The sequence below is a fragment of the Rutilus rutilus genome, assembly GCF_951802725.1.
Source record: "Rutilus rutilus genome assembly, chromosome: 12".
NCBI lineage: Eukaryota > Metazoa > Chordata > Actinopteri > Cypriniformes > Leuciscidae > Rutilus > Rutilus rutilus.
The window spans coordinates 35,127,732-35,143,039 of NC_140217.1; the positions used below are offsets into that span (position 1 = coordinate 35,127,732).

Sequence of the window (15,308 nt, forward strand, 5' to 3'; positions counted from 1 at the left end):
TTAATGTTAATCTAAAATATTGTTAAGATCAAAAATTGTATCTGTTAGACTATAGTTAGTGGACTGTATTAATATGCATGTGAACATTTTTATTATTACCATCAACAAAGGTTAATAAATGCAGTTAAAATATAGGCTATTGCTCATTGTTAGTTCATTAGTTAATGCGGTTTCTAATGTTAACAAATGAGACCTTATTGTAAAGTGTTACCAACAAAATAGCAATACAGAAACAATAGGCATAGATATAGCCCAGGGGTTTTCAATCTTTTAGCCATGGACCCCCGAATACGATCATCTGTGCGAGGGCCCCCCATCCAAAAATGTAAAAGGCAGCTATATATTTTCATGTATAAAGACTAAATTAATAGTCTAAATTAATTAATAGTAATAATAAAAACAATTTTGATATAGCCTATAGGCCTACTCACATGCATGTGCTGTAGCCTAGCCTACTGTAGATTAATTCTTTATTGGTTTAATTTATTTTAATCAATTTATTTAATTTAATCAGTGTTTTGTTTTAATCAGTTGAACAGAAGGGTTAATACAGTTTGTTTATCTAACTAGCGATATAAAGTGACGTTTATTATTTATTTCTGAATTTTCTCACGTAACGTTAACTTAAACCGTTCGTATTTGCTGCAGTTGCGCAAAGTCACTTCCTCGTGAAAAGGTAAGTTTGACTCCAACATAAAAGTTATTAAAACAGCAATTTGAACAAACAAAGAAGTTATGTAAAATGAATATGTGTGAATTGTGCGCATTACGGGTGTGAAACACTAGCTCTGGTTCGACGTGTTATATTTCCTGCGTAACTAACGTAAGTCCACCGGCAGGAGGCGCACAGTGGCAGGACAGTAACAGTGGCCGTCGCTGACTGTCTACCTCATCTTTCTATAAACAACCCGAAACGACATCGAGAGGTGGAGCCGCCGCGCTGACAACTGTCAAAAGACCCTTCCTGATAAGAAGAGCTCTTCCGCCCTCACAGCATCTTGTCGTATCGCTTTCGAAACCGTTATAAGCCACATAGTTGGAGCGGGTATAGCGTACATTCCCGAGTATACGACGTATCTTTCGCTATTCCGTTATTGCGGAGCCGTTTCGGATGAGCGGTTCGCTCTTTGACAGGTTTTGACAGGCTGCATGTCTTCCTGGAGACCCACTGAGAAGGTGAGACGACCACGAGTGTGTATGAATATGAACTGAACGCTAGCTTACATTTTCAAAAGCATCGTCTAATTGCGTGCTTATGAGACTAGTCATGGCATACGAGCTGTAGAAATGATGCTGATGGAGCATTTCAGAGAAATGTGCTACAAACTAATTACACGTGCTACAACTATATGTAGCCTACTACAAATATGTGCTACAACTAAATTCTAAATACACTTATTTTCATGCAAAGCTGTAACGTTATAGCTACATAATGTGTAGTTGTATTCTCGTTTGGGAAGTCTGTATATAATTATTCATCAAAGAACTAAGTTATGCTATTCCGTCCCAGAAAACATTTCATTTGCATCCACGTCAAGGAAGTGAAACAGAATGACCCCGTTTTACTAAGAAAACCTTCCTTTGTGGTCAAAATTGGCGCTAATATCAAGAGAACCGCCAAACTCTCGCAAAGTAGGAATGGAAACTTATTTTGCCTCTTTACCGCAGTATATAAAGGATTGTTTGTGTTTGCATTGATACTCATGTTAATATATATGTATAATATAATAATATTATATACTATGTGTTGTTGGCCATAACATAAAAATGATTATTCGCCAAATTTTTGTCTGTAGTAAAAAATAAAATACTTTACTTTTACCTTTAACTTTTGAATATAAGTTTATTTTTTCAAAAATGTGCATATGTTGGATGAAGAGAGGAGAGTGAAAATAGATTCACAGGTCCAACAGTTTACAAAACAAAAAAAATCATGTTAATCATGTGTTATAAAAAACAAAACAAATGAGAGAATGATGAACTTAATGAATGCAGCAGAGCTTTTCAACAACACTGTCAGTTTAAAATAGCCATTGGAGGGATTATTAGCTAAAGACGAGGATTTAGTTTTAAAGCACTGGACGTGTTGCATCAAACAGCCTGAAGTGCTATTTACTTAAGCTCTAATTAATCGTTTCTATTTTGCATGACTAAAAGCACTTATTTCTCCACTGAAATGTTTCGGTTCTGACAGATACGGATATATCTGTATAGCCGTTTAAACGTGGTTATACAGTACTTTGCATCTTGTCTCACCTTTGTGTTATCCTCCAACATTGTCCATTGAGTGGTTTGTAAGTGTCCAGGCATGTTTTTAATGCTTCATGAGAGTATTAGTTGAATTAGGATTAAGGATTTGTAGGGGGAAAAAGAATAGGTGCTTTCATTACAAATCATAAATGCTTATGCTGTATTAAAAAGAATAGACGATATGAGCACAGAGTGAGTGTTTGTATTTCTCGATTCGCACAGAACTGTATTCCTAGCTAATTAAATCGTAAAATGCAGTCTGTTGTTGAGACTAACCACAATTATCTAACTAAAGGGACTTAATGTAACTGAATGAAGGGGAACTTGAGGTCTGTGGTTTGCTCCACGTGCTCTCCTTCAGGTAATCTGCTGCTAAAAGCTCCGTCACCCCGCACGAGATGAGCCTGCCGTTTGAGATTAGGAATTACGCTAAGATTAGTATCAGATTGCGAGAAGCTGTGGAATATTAAATGTCACGTTTATTTTGGTCATCTGATTCAGAGTGTATTATTGTTTTCTCATGAGTCGGTAAGGTGTTTGCTAATGAGTCAATGTAATAATAAAGAGTGATGAATAATGAGGGAACTCATAGTGATGTTTGAGTTATCAATAACCACAAATTTTTACAAATCGATATATTTATGTGTTCTACAGTGATGTCAAGGCGAAGCACAAGGTTAGGTCCCAAAGGACCGACCTTTCCTGATGATGACGCTGCCAGCACCAGCTCCACTGAAACCACTGGCCACGTCTCTTACAAAGAGAGCCCAACCAGGTGTGTTTGTATGTGCTGGAGCTCTCAGTACATCAGATGTATAGTTTGCATGTGCATTAATGGCAGTGAACCTGAGACAGATGCTTTCCTGCAGGATCTTCAAGAAGAGGACCGGTCGCAAGAGCACAGGCAGTGTTTCCCGTAATTCCAGTCGAGCGAGCAGCGTGACTCAGAAACCGACCGGGCAACGCAGTGACGTCACTGCCACTGAAAATAAGAATGGTTAGTATCTACACACACAGAATCTGCAAAAAAAGTGTCTATATATATATATAAAATAGAAAATAGAAATGGACAGCTATTGCAACATAATAAATGTCTATACTGTCACTTTTGGTCAATTTAATGCATCCTTGCTGAATAAAAGTATTCATTTCTTTAATTAAAAAACAAAAACAACAACAAAAAACTCTTACTGACCCCAAACCTTTGAACGGTAGTGATAATGTTACAAAATCTTTCTATTTCAGATAAATGCTGTTCTTTTGAACTTTCTATTCATCAAATAATCTTGAAAAAAAATTGTACACTACTGTTTTCAACAGTGATAATAATAATATATGATTCTTGAGCATCAAATCACAATATTAGAATGATTTCTGAAGGATCATGTGACACTGAAGACTGAAGACAGTAATAATATTGAAATTCAGCAATACCAACTCAGAAATAAATTGCATTTTAAAATATATTCAAATAGAAAACAGTTATTTAAAATTTTAAATAATGTTTTTGCTGTATTTTGGATCAAGTAAATGAAGCCTTGGTGAGCAGAAGAGACTTCTTTTAAAACATTAAAAAATCTTACCGTTTTAATAATTATATATATACAGTATATGTAAATGAATACGTGTAAAATCTACCTACATGTATTTTAATTTACTATGAATAATATAATATTAATAAAAAATGATGATATATAATATAACGAGTATGTAATATTTTATATAAGAGTAAGATATACAAAATACTTTTGACTGTCTCAGGCGTAATTTGCGGGTGGGACGGGTGGGACATGTCCCCACCACTTTTTGCCAGGGTCGATATTGTCCCAACCACTTTTTAAAACATCTCGCGGCACGAATGAACCAATTCTACAAATAACTAAAACATCTCCAGTTAACTGGCAGAGCATTCATTTATTTCGTTTTTTAAATAAGAGACGTTGCAGATACTCTCTATTCGTTCTGGTGAAATCACAAAACATAATGCACACAAACGTGTCCCTGCTTGATATACAACCACTGATGAACATAATCGGTTTTGATGAGAAAAGAAAAAAACTATACGAGAAAAAAAAACCTATACGAGTGCGGATTAGAACCCAGAATCTCTGACACGGTTGGCGAAAGTTCTACCACTGGACCTTTAAGATACACGTTGATCAAATAGGCGGATCTATGTATTTATTCACACGAAAATTCTCGGGCACAGACAACATATATTAGGCTACATCTCATTAAACGACAAATTAAACCCCATGTACTATTTAAATCGATTGCTGGACATCGTAATGGTATTGTACATATATCTGATTTAGCATTTTATCAGCAACCCCCACCCCACATGTCCCACCCACTTTTTAAAACAAAGTTACGCCACTGGTCTCTGGGTTTCAGGCATGCCTGTTGCTGGATTCTCCTCTGGATATTCCTCTGCCGAGGAGCATAATGAACAACCCTCAAAATCAACCCCTAGTAAGTGTACATTGCAAATTTTTTACATGAAAAAATAAATAAAATTGGCTGGCTGGTTGCCCATGCTGGTCCTTTTTTGAATTGTCAAGCAAAGAGCGTTGTAGAAATTTTGACAATTTATTTTTCCTTTTCTCTAGGTTTTACCCCGTCTGTAGCTGAACCAGGCTTTGGCATTATGGACGTGTTTCACTCTCCAGGTATTGCATGTTTAAACCCTCGAACATGAACAATCATTGTTTTTCTCCTGCAGTAGTCATGCGCTCGTGTGTGTGTGTGTTGCAGCTCAGGCTCTGGTTATGCTCTACTGGTGGCTGGGCACTGCGTGGTACAGCCTCACCTCACGACTGTCTCTGATCAATGTGTTTCTGCTCAGCAGGTACAGTGCTCTGTGTGTGTGTGTGTGTGTGTGTGTGTGTGTGTGTGTGTGTGTCGTTATTACGTTAATATGTGACCTTAAGAACATAGTTATGCAATAACTCACTGTAACTTTCCTGGGATTTCGAGATGGTCCTCACTGCAGAACACGAAATCCAGGGGGAGGAGTTGGATCTGGATCCACCTTACATATACCTAAACCTACCCATCTCCACCCCCTGATCCCTAAACCCACCCCTAAACCTACCCATCTCCACCCCCTGATCCCTAAACCCACCCCTAAACCTACCCATCTCCACCCCCTGATCCCTAAACCCACCCCTAAACCTACCAATCTCCACCCCCTGATCTCGTGTACTGCAGTGAGGTGCTACTGGGGATTTCCAGGCCTGGAAAGTCTTGGAAATGTTTAAAAACATAAATGAATGAAGTGAATACATTTTTTTCTAGGTGCGCTCAGCTCTAAAACGTTTTAATGGCTTGCTCTTTTTTTTTTTTTTTAATACTTCAAAGAAACATTTAAGAACATTTATTTTTATTTTTAAATTTATTTTTATTTTTATCACCAATCCTGTCTTTCTCTGTAGATGCACAGCAGATATGAGAAAGGCTATCCTACTGGTTCTCCTTCTCATCTTTCTCATTTTTGGTGAGACAGCTGATGGACACTCTTCTAAAATATCAAAAATGAAACTTATATATTTCAAGATAACACGAGAACCTTCTAGACTGTAGCTGTAAAAAATACTTATGCATGTGTTCATCCCTAATAATGTCTCATAGAGTTATCAAGAAACGTTATTTTGCATTTACCTATTGCAGGAATATGGTACTGGTTCCCGTTTGCTTCTCGTTCTCCCCCTCATGTGGTTGTTTCCAGGACTTCATCTGTCAAACACACAGATGGACCTATGAAAGCAGCTTTTGATGTGAGTAGAACATCTCCAGTTCATTTAGCCCTCAAAAAGCTCCTGTTTCATAATGCTCAGTCAGTGCATGTTTCTCTTAAATGTTTTATTATTTTAGTAAATGCAATTTTTGCTCTTTTAGGACCAACTCCAACATGCCAGCCTGTCTAACTTGAGGCATGAGATCGCCAGCTTGCATGAAAGGGAGGGGAACCTGATGGTAATTAAAATCTAATCACAATCATTTATGTTGATGTCTGTTAAAAAGAAATTGTCAAGTCACCTATATTTATATAGCGCTTTATAAAAATACAGATTGTTTGAAAGCAGCTTTACAGTAATGCAATCGCAGTGATGCGAACAGAATTATATTCTGCTGTAATGCAGCTCTAAAGGAGACAATAGTAACCCTAACTTTCATTATTCAGCTGAAGTCAGTTCAGTTCAATAACTGTAAAGTTCATCAATTATGAAATGAGTTCTGTTCAGCTACTGTAACCCTTACAGAAAAGAAGTATACTTCAAGTTCATTTTATGAAGTATACTTAAGTAATGTTCAAGTATATTTCAGTAAGTATACTTTATGTAGTAATTATACTAATATCAATGTGTACTGGTAGTAAACTTGTAAGTGTACTATTTCAATACTGCTTGGGACTAAATTGGCCCACTTTTAGTATATAAAAGTATGCATTGCAGATGCATTACAAATGAAAAGCCTAGTTGTGTACTTAAAGTTTACTACTGTTACACTTATAGTACACTTAATGCACTACACGTGAACTTATAAGTATACTAGTAGTTTACTATTTTAATACAAGTAGTAAATTTTTTAGTATATGAAAGTACACACTGAAGTGTGCTCTCAGTAAACTACTAGTTTAGTACTTTATACTGCAAGTATGCTTGTAAGTTTTCTTTAAGTGAACATTACATTATACTTAGGCTATAGTTTTCTGTTTATATATTATTTTTGCACTTGCAGTATACTACTATGTTCAAATGTAGATATTATTTTTTATACTTGAAAAATACCTTAACTGTACTTAAATTTTAAAAAAAATGTATTCGCTTCATGCATCCTTTTTTATCAACACTTGAATGTCGGTAAGTTTCATAAAGAAAAGCAACATTTTAAACAAAAAAGTTGAGAAAATCACATTTTTGTCAAAGACTACGCCTTGATCTGATTCAGAACGATGATCAAAACACAGATGAAGTAGATCGAGTCCAACACCCCCAAAGCTTCACAGTCGTTTTCTCTTCATGGGTTACGCTTCATTTCATTTGGTAATATTAAGCAGTTTTGATTTACACGCTGTCTAATGTTTGATGATTACGTTATTTTACATTTGAGTGAGCAATCTTTTATCACTTGTTTTAGCTTCTTCTCCTGTGTTTTGGTCCGGAGATTCTGTACTAGAAGATGTGTCATAGCGCCCCCTACCGTATAACAGTGAAAATATGGATAGCTGGAAAATTCAGTCAATGGCGGGGAAAAGTAGAATTAGAGTAAATTCCTATACACTACTAGTGGACTAGCCTACACAAAAATTCAGATACGCAGAATTAGAACATATCTGTTTTATATCAATATTCTAATCAACATTTTCAAACAATGTAAGTTTCATAAGACTGTATATGAAAAACTATGTAAAAAAAGTATATTTAATAGGCTACTCGATCAAAAGAGTTAACACAACTACAAGCCAAGTATACTTTGAATATTTAATAACACTTTTAAGTATATCTCGATCAAAAGATTGAGTACAAGTACAGGCCAAATATACTTGGACTTTTCTTAAGTGTATCTTTAAGTATATTTCTGAGAAGTACATAAAGTATATTTTTCCAGAAGTATATAAAATGTAGACTGAAAGTATGCTTTCTTATTTTTAGTTTAAAAGAAGTATACTAATAAAACACTTGAATAAACTTCTTTTTCGTAAGGGATATGAGTTCAGCTATAAAGCAGCCCTGTAGAAAACATCCAGCGCATTAAATTAATAATATTAGACAAGACAAGAAATATAGACAAGAAACCCAAACTGCATCAGGTGACAGAAATGGAGGAAAAACAAAAGATCTGTCCCAATTTCTTTCTCTTTGACTATCTGTTATCTCAGAGAGACATCGAACTGCTGAAGATGGAGAGCACAAAACAGAAGGTCAAATCTGAGGTGAGGAAACCAAACCTTCACAGTTTCTGCATATTAGCAACTATATCACTTCCACTTACTGTAAAACGTCATCCATCTTCTTTTCCACCTCCTCTGTTTCTTCTGTCATAGCAACAAAGCACAAAACAGGAAATTATGTCATCCACTTAATTTGTGGTTTTGTGTGTTTGTCTCCTAGATGCTGCAAACCGATCTGAGGTCTATGAATGAGCAGATGATGAAGTTAGTGTCTTTTCAGCTTTTCACTTTGATTTTGTAGACTTTTTTATGTTTAGTCTTGTGCATGTTGCATCATTATTATCTGATCCAGTGATGTTGAATGCTCCCTAGTGTTGAGTCTGAGCGCGGGCAGCAGATTTCTGAGCTGAAGTCCAGTCTCTCAGATCTTCAGTCAGCTCAAGACCTTCTCAAGGACAGAGTCGACGCACATGACACTCTCAACACCAACGTAAGGACACACGCTTTTAGCTGGTTTAAATTCAGCGCAGAGATTTGCCTGTGACTGGTTTGCAAATTGCAATTACTTAATAATCAATTATTCCTTCATGTCCTTTCTTCCGCAGCTGAGAGCAGAGCTATCCGATTGGCTAATAACACGCCTGAAAGATCCAAGCTCACTGGACTCAACTATAGTGCTCCGTCCTGAGCTGCAGAGGGCGCTAGAGGATCTGGAGAAACGCATACTAGATAAACTAGTGCAGGAGAAAGAGAGCGGCAGAGATGTCTGGAGGACTGTGGGAGAGACGCTGCACCAGGAAGGAGCCGGAGCCGCCACGATACAAGTGTGTGTCGGAGAAAGAAAAAATTCAGACTGAAGTTTACATGAGGATCATGATGTCTTTAAATGGGTGTTTTTTTATTTTATGCATAACAGGATGTGAAAGAAATCGTCCAGAGGGCAATTAATCTGTACAGGGCAGATGGGATTGGATTGGCAGACTATGCCTTGGAATCTTCAGGTACAAATTTCATGCATGAAAACTTGTGCATTGACTATATTATACTTTCAAATTATCATTTATATATATATATATATATATATATATATATACATTCATACATATACAGTATACAAATATACATACATAGGCTATTGTCCAAACACTGCTGTTGGGTTTAATGTTTAAATGTTTTTGAAAGAAGATCACCAAGGCTGCATTTGATTTAAAAAAAAAACAGCAATATTGTGAAGTATTGTCAAAATTGAAAATAACTTTTCTATTTTAATATATTTCAAAATGTCATTTATTTCTGTGCCGGCAAAGCTACATTTTTAGAACCTTCAAATTTGTATGTATAATAAAAAATTCTATACATTACTTTTATATGTAAATGCTGTTGAAAAATAGTTTCCACAAATATTAAGCAGCAGTTTTCAACAGTGATAATAATAATAAATGTTTCTTGAGCAGCAGATCAGCATATTAGAATGATTTCTGAAGGATCATGTGACACTGAAGACTAGAGTAATGATGCTGAAATTCAGCGTTGCCAGTTATTTAAAATTGTAATAATAATTCACAACATTATATTTTTTGCTGTATTTTTGATTAAACAAATGCAGCCTTCGTGAGCATAATTCTTCCATAAACATTCAAAAATCTTTACTGTTCCGTACTGTACAAGTCTCACTGTGTGTGTTTGTGTAGGTGCCAGTGTGTTAAACACTCGTTGCTCTGAGACATATAAGACCCGATCTGCGTGTCTGAGTTTATTTGGCATTCCTCTCTGGTATCATTCAGAAAGCCCTCGTACTGTTATACAGGTAACCCACAAACTCTCAAATCACACAAACACAGTTTAACACATCTGACTGTCTAAGCTTCTGTGTGTGTGTTGTAGCCGGAGCTGTATCCCGGGAAGTGTTGGGCATTCCGAGGCTCCCAGGGTTTCCTGGTGATCGCACTATCTTACCCAGTAAGAATCACCCACGTCACACTCGAACACCTTCCCAAAGAGCTCTCGCCAACGGGACGCATTGACAGCGCGCCTAAGGATTTTGCTGTCTACGTGAGTTGATATTCCAATGTTTTTCTTCTTCTTCATAACAGTGATAAAACAACTGCATTGAGATTCCTCGCCTGTCCTGTGTTCAGGGTATGTCTAATGAGACCGAAGACGGAAAGTTGCTCGGGACATTCATGTACGACCAGGATGGAGAACCCATTCAGACTTTCAAGATTCCGGTGAGTCAAAAATAGTCTTAATATGTCTATTATGGCTCGTTTCCACTGAGCGGTACGGTACAGTGCAGTACGGTACGGTACGGTTCGGGTCGGTAAACCATGAATCGGCTAGCGTTTCCACTGCCAACAGTACCCTTACTTGATAGGCGTGGTGTAGCCTATGCCGGAAAGAAGCGGTCGACGCCATTTTCGCGTGAAGAAGAAAGCGACATAAACAACAATGGGTGACATACAGCAGATCTTGTTCTTGCTTCTCGGCATGTTTGTCACAAGAAGCCAAGCGCCGACATTAGGCGTTTCTCAACAGCAAGTACGCAAAGTTCGGACTTGCCAAGTCCAGCTCCCGAGGACGCGAGTCCAGTGATTCTGCAAATGCAACAGTGCGTTCTTCAAAGCGTCACTCAACTCGCTCTGCTACTCCGGTTATCTCTATATGTACATTTTAGGCAACAATAAAACAAACTATGTTATAAAACACCACACTGCCTCTTTACGTTTTCATTTAAAGAAATCTTAAACATTATAGCCACACAAATGTGGTTCAGGCAACACGTATTGATTATATTCAGCAATTGATTGAATCAGCAAATAGATTCACAAGACCAAAGATCGCCCGTTAGATATACACAGGACGAATTATATCTCATGTTTAACCACTACAGAGACGTCAGAGTCAGCTGCAAACGTCAGAACGACTAGCCGAGGAAAGGCTGTTCCAGGCGGGGTACATGAGCGCCCAGCGCCCGGTGATTGCCTGGATCTCACAACCTGGATCAAATTTTCATAAATCTTTATAAATAAACCACAGATTTGAGCTTTAAACAACTACATTCTCGCCTGAAAAACTCTTAAAATTACATTTCGTGACACAGTATCAGTAGTATTATATTTAAACTGTATATTAAAAAATGGCACTTCTTATGTTGTCATTCCCCTTCTCTGTCAACCAATCAACGTCCTGCAGTGAGTCTAGCTCCACCCTTAAGTACCGTACCACTGTGCTAGGTACCCCAACGGAAGGGTACCCAAAAAGTGGTACGGTACGGTTCAGCATTTTGGTACCATTCACAACTTTTGACAGTGGAAACGGAAATAAATGCGTACCGTACTGTACCGTAACGTACCGCTACCGCTCAGTGGAAACGAGCTATTAGTCATACTCTGATAGGCTAGATACGTTTTTGTGAATTCATCCTAAAATTCTTCCTGTTCTCTGGCCTGTAGGAAGCCTCAGACAACTACAGCATGGCAGAGCTGAGAGTGTTAAGCAACTGGGGTCACCTGGAATACACCTGTGTGTATCGCTTCAGAGTTCACGGAGAACCTTCGCTCTTCTGAGAGCCAAAGAGATTGCGAGATCATTCGCTCTTGGTTTGCGTTACGCAAAAAAAAAAAAAAAGTAAAGCTCAAATGCACTGGACTCTTAGAGAACGAATCAGACAGCTTCCTAATGTACAATTACCAAAAAGCGCTCGCGTTTGACTGATATCAGAATGAAGATTGTTCGCCCTCTTAAAAAAATATTCAGTTTGCATTCCTCAAACATTAATTTTATGTTTATATGAAGTCTATGAGGATCATCAGCTGTCTGGTTACCAACATTTTATAAAAATGTCTTGTTCAACAGAAGAAGAAACTCATACAGGTTTGGAACAGCTTGAGTAAATGATGACAGAACTATCCCTTTAAGTTATGTGTAAAAGTAAATATGATTTATAAAGCCGAATGAAGGACAAAAAGTGTCATGCTTAGCTAGAATTACTATAAAGCAATTGCTCTGCCTTTTACATTTGTTTTACCCTCAGCGTTGTGTTTTGTAATGTTCATTCACGAACCATATACCTCTAAAGAAGCTTGTAATAGTTGATTGTTTAGGTACGTCCTTATGGACCGATACTGTTTCCTTTGAGCAGAAGTTGGGATTGCACTCTGAGACTGTTATTTTCCGACCCTGGGTGACGAGTACACATGGGTACTAGAAATGTCAGATGGTGTACGTCTCCTCTGCGGGACGGGGGAGCTGTGGAGTCAAACTCAGGTTTTGGGTTTTCAAACCAAAGTGCTCTTGAACGTCACACTCTTGTTCTCTGTGTATATTTGTGCTTGATGATGCCGTTTCTGCGGCGCGTTCTCGAATGCTTACTTAAAACTCCTTGAAGGTATAAATATGTGCATCGTTTTATTTGATTTATTATTATTTTATTTTGGCATCCTTCTACATTTCTCATCAAGCTTAATAGAGCTCTGATGTTAATTTGGCAAAGTTTGCAAGAAGTTTCTGTAACATTATTTTGATATTATTATTGTTTTTTTTAAATAAATTTGAGATGGTACACAATATGGTGTGAATGCAAATATTAATGCATGATTTCAAGAGTTGCACATGAGACATTTTCATGCACATCTGCATGTGTAGTACTGCACTGATCTTTCCATTATACATGGCTAAACATCAGCCAAATCAATTGGTTTTATACACAGGCAATTCAGCAACATACTTTAGACCTAGATCAAATTTAATTTGACTTCAAATTCTACCTGCAATGCACTTTTTTGTTTTTATGATCCTGCAAGTTTGATAAAATGAACAAAATATAAGGAAAATATTCTAGAGCTACAGGTTTTATTTTACTATGCAAACACACACGTGTGTGTATATATATATATATATATATATATATATATAAAAAAGCATACATTGACTACAACATAATCAGTTATTAACATTTCATTGGTTTTCTCTTGTTTTGCATGTTCATAATTTCTTTATATGACAGCCTGGCCAAAAATTATGTCTGCACAATTTGTCAGGTTTAATTGTGTTATCACAAATAAAACAATTGACTCCAAGCACAACTACGTAAATGAGCAAACCTTTAATCATATTTAATTAAAGGGTGAAGATGCTAAGGCCAGACATCATCACTTTTGGCCACTATTGTGTGTGGGTGTGTATTTATATACAGTGCAATGCATAAGTGAATACACCCATGCTAAAGTTGACTAAAAAGAGGAATAAAAAATCATATTTTGGAAATTGAACTTAATGCCTTAATTTAAAAAATTAGGAAAAATCCAACCTTTAAGGACACCAATTTTCTTTGTGAATGAATAATGTATCGTAAAGAAATAAATGTTCTTCCTTAAAATACATGGTGCATAAGTGAGTACACCCCTATGTTAAATTCCCATAGAGGCAGGCAGATTTTTATTTTTAAGTATTTTTTAAAAAAAAAAATTAGGATACTATGCATCCTGATAAAGTTCTCTTGGCCTTTGGAATTAAAATAGCCCCACATCATCACATAGCCTTCACCATACCTAGAGATTGGCATGGTTTTATTTCAGTTAGCCTAATAGCTAGTTTGATTTGCATTGAGAGATGATCTTATGGAAAGTACCCCATGCCAATCTCTAGGTATGGTGAAGGCTATGTGATGATGTGGGGCTATTTTAATTCCAAAGGCCAAGGGAACTTTATCAGGATGCATAGTATCCTAAAAAAATAAATAAAAAAAATACTTAAAAATAAAAATCTGCCTGCCTCTATGGGAATTTAAAATAGGGGTGTCCAAACTTATGCACCCTGTATTTTAAGGAAGAACATTTATTTCTTTACGATACATTATTCATTCACAAAGAAAATTGGTGTCCTTAAAGGTTGGATTTTTCCTAATTTTTTAAATTAAGACATTAAGTTCAATTTCCAAAATATGATTTTTTATTCCTCTTTTTAGTCAACTTTAGCATGGGTGTATTCACTTATGCATTGCACTGTATATATATATATATATATATATATATATATATACATATATATATATATATATAGACAGATATAACAGATATATAGACAGGTATACCTCAATCACATACAATAGTATCTAATGCTAAAAAGGTGGTAGTAATAATTTCACTCACATTTCTCGTAAGTTGTTTTGTCTCTTCATTCCCTTGTGGACACATCTATACAAATCCCAAACAATGGTAGGAATCCGGTTTCCTTTATCCATGACTGACCAGAGAATTTCAGCACACCCTCGCGAATGCTTTGTTCTGAGAGGCCAACGCTTCACTACATTACACTGCACGGATTCATTTGCTTTTCTGATTTATAAATTAAATTATTCAGCTTGCTTCTCTTGAGGGTCCAGATTTCTGCAGCTCTAACTGGTGAACAACATCAAACTATCTATCGGCTCAAGCAGTGGTTACTAAAGATGTCTTGGAGATTTTTCAAACGAGTTAAATCAGGTGTGTTTGTGAGCTAAACTACACACTGATTCTCAATCCATTCACACACACACAATGCTGTTTTTTTCTGACAATTTTATTTTCATAACAGATGTAAAATTGAAAGCAAAAAAAAAAAAAAAAAAAACTAAATAAATTAAGTGGATCTAATAAATACAGTATGGTAAAAAAAAAAAACAGTAAGATGCTATTGGCTATTGTCTTACAGTCCTGACTACCATAATAGTGCATCAAAGAGAAGAAATTCTACGTTACAAAAACATGAAATAAACCAATTCTATTTTACATGAATTATTTACAGTTACAGCTGGGAACTTTCCATAGGCTAAAAAATGTTTAGATTTGTTTCTTTGAATATTCAAAACAACACACATCATTGATTTCAGTGGGACACTTTCATGTGAACATGCACGTGATCTGCAAAAGACAAACTCGTGTACAAAACGTCAAAAACAGACACACAAGATGATTTCATATGGAATGCTGAGGGTGAATATGTTTTCTGGATGCTGGTGTTAGAACACAAAGAAATTCAGTTTTAAATCTGTTGTATCTCTGACCCATTGGCCAAATATCACATGCACACACTCAAACTCCACTCAAAGTAAAAAAAAAAAAAAAACTAATTTACATGAATTTGATGTTTAAGAAGCCAAAAAAATAGGTAGGGTTTTGACCTACAA

The 15,308-nt window shown here is 36.3% G+C and overlaps 1 protein-coding gene across 1 annotated transcript; it reads left to right on the forward strand.

The window, feature by feature from the left end:
• The first annotated feature begins 848 nt into the window (after positions 1-848).
• sun2 (Sad1 and UNC84 domain containing 2) lies at positions 849-12,709 on the forward strand. Its single transcript, XM_084426509.1, has 18 exons — positions 849-1,176; positions 2,905-3,025; positions 3,120-3,247; positions 4,645-4,722; positions 4,860-4,919; positions 5,005-5,098; positions 5,685-5,746; positions 5,920-6,026; positions 6,148-6,225; positions 8,132-8,185; positions 8,364-8,407; positions 8,516-8,633; positions 8,749-8,967; positions 9,060-9,144; positions 9,835-9,950; positions 10,028-10,195; positions 10,282-10,371; positions 11,596-12,709. The coding sequence occupies exons 2-18, from the start codon at positions 2,907-2,909 to the stop codon at positions 11,707-11,709; spliced, it is 1,734 nt and encodes a 577-aa protein (XP_084282635.1). The 5' UTR covers positions 849-1,176; positions 2,905-2,906; the 3' UTR covers positions 11,710-12,709.
• Positions 12,710-15,308: the final 2,599 nt, after the last annotated feature.

Excerpts from the sequence above, each read along its gene's own strand:
- sun2 (XM_084426509.1), top strand. The coding sequence starts at position 2,907 with ATGTCAAGGCGAAGCACAAGGTTAGGTCCCAAAGGACCGACCTTTCCT. Across the intron at positions 5,747-5,919 it reads TCTCATCTTTCTCATTTTTG|GAATATGGTACTGGTTCCCG; the intron begins GTGAGACAGCTG and ends TACCTATTGCAG. Across the intron at positions 6,226-8,131 it reads AAAGGGAGGGGAACCTGATG|AGAGACATCGAACTGCTGAA; the intron begins GTAATTAAAATC and ends CTGTTATCTCAG.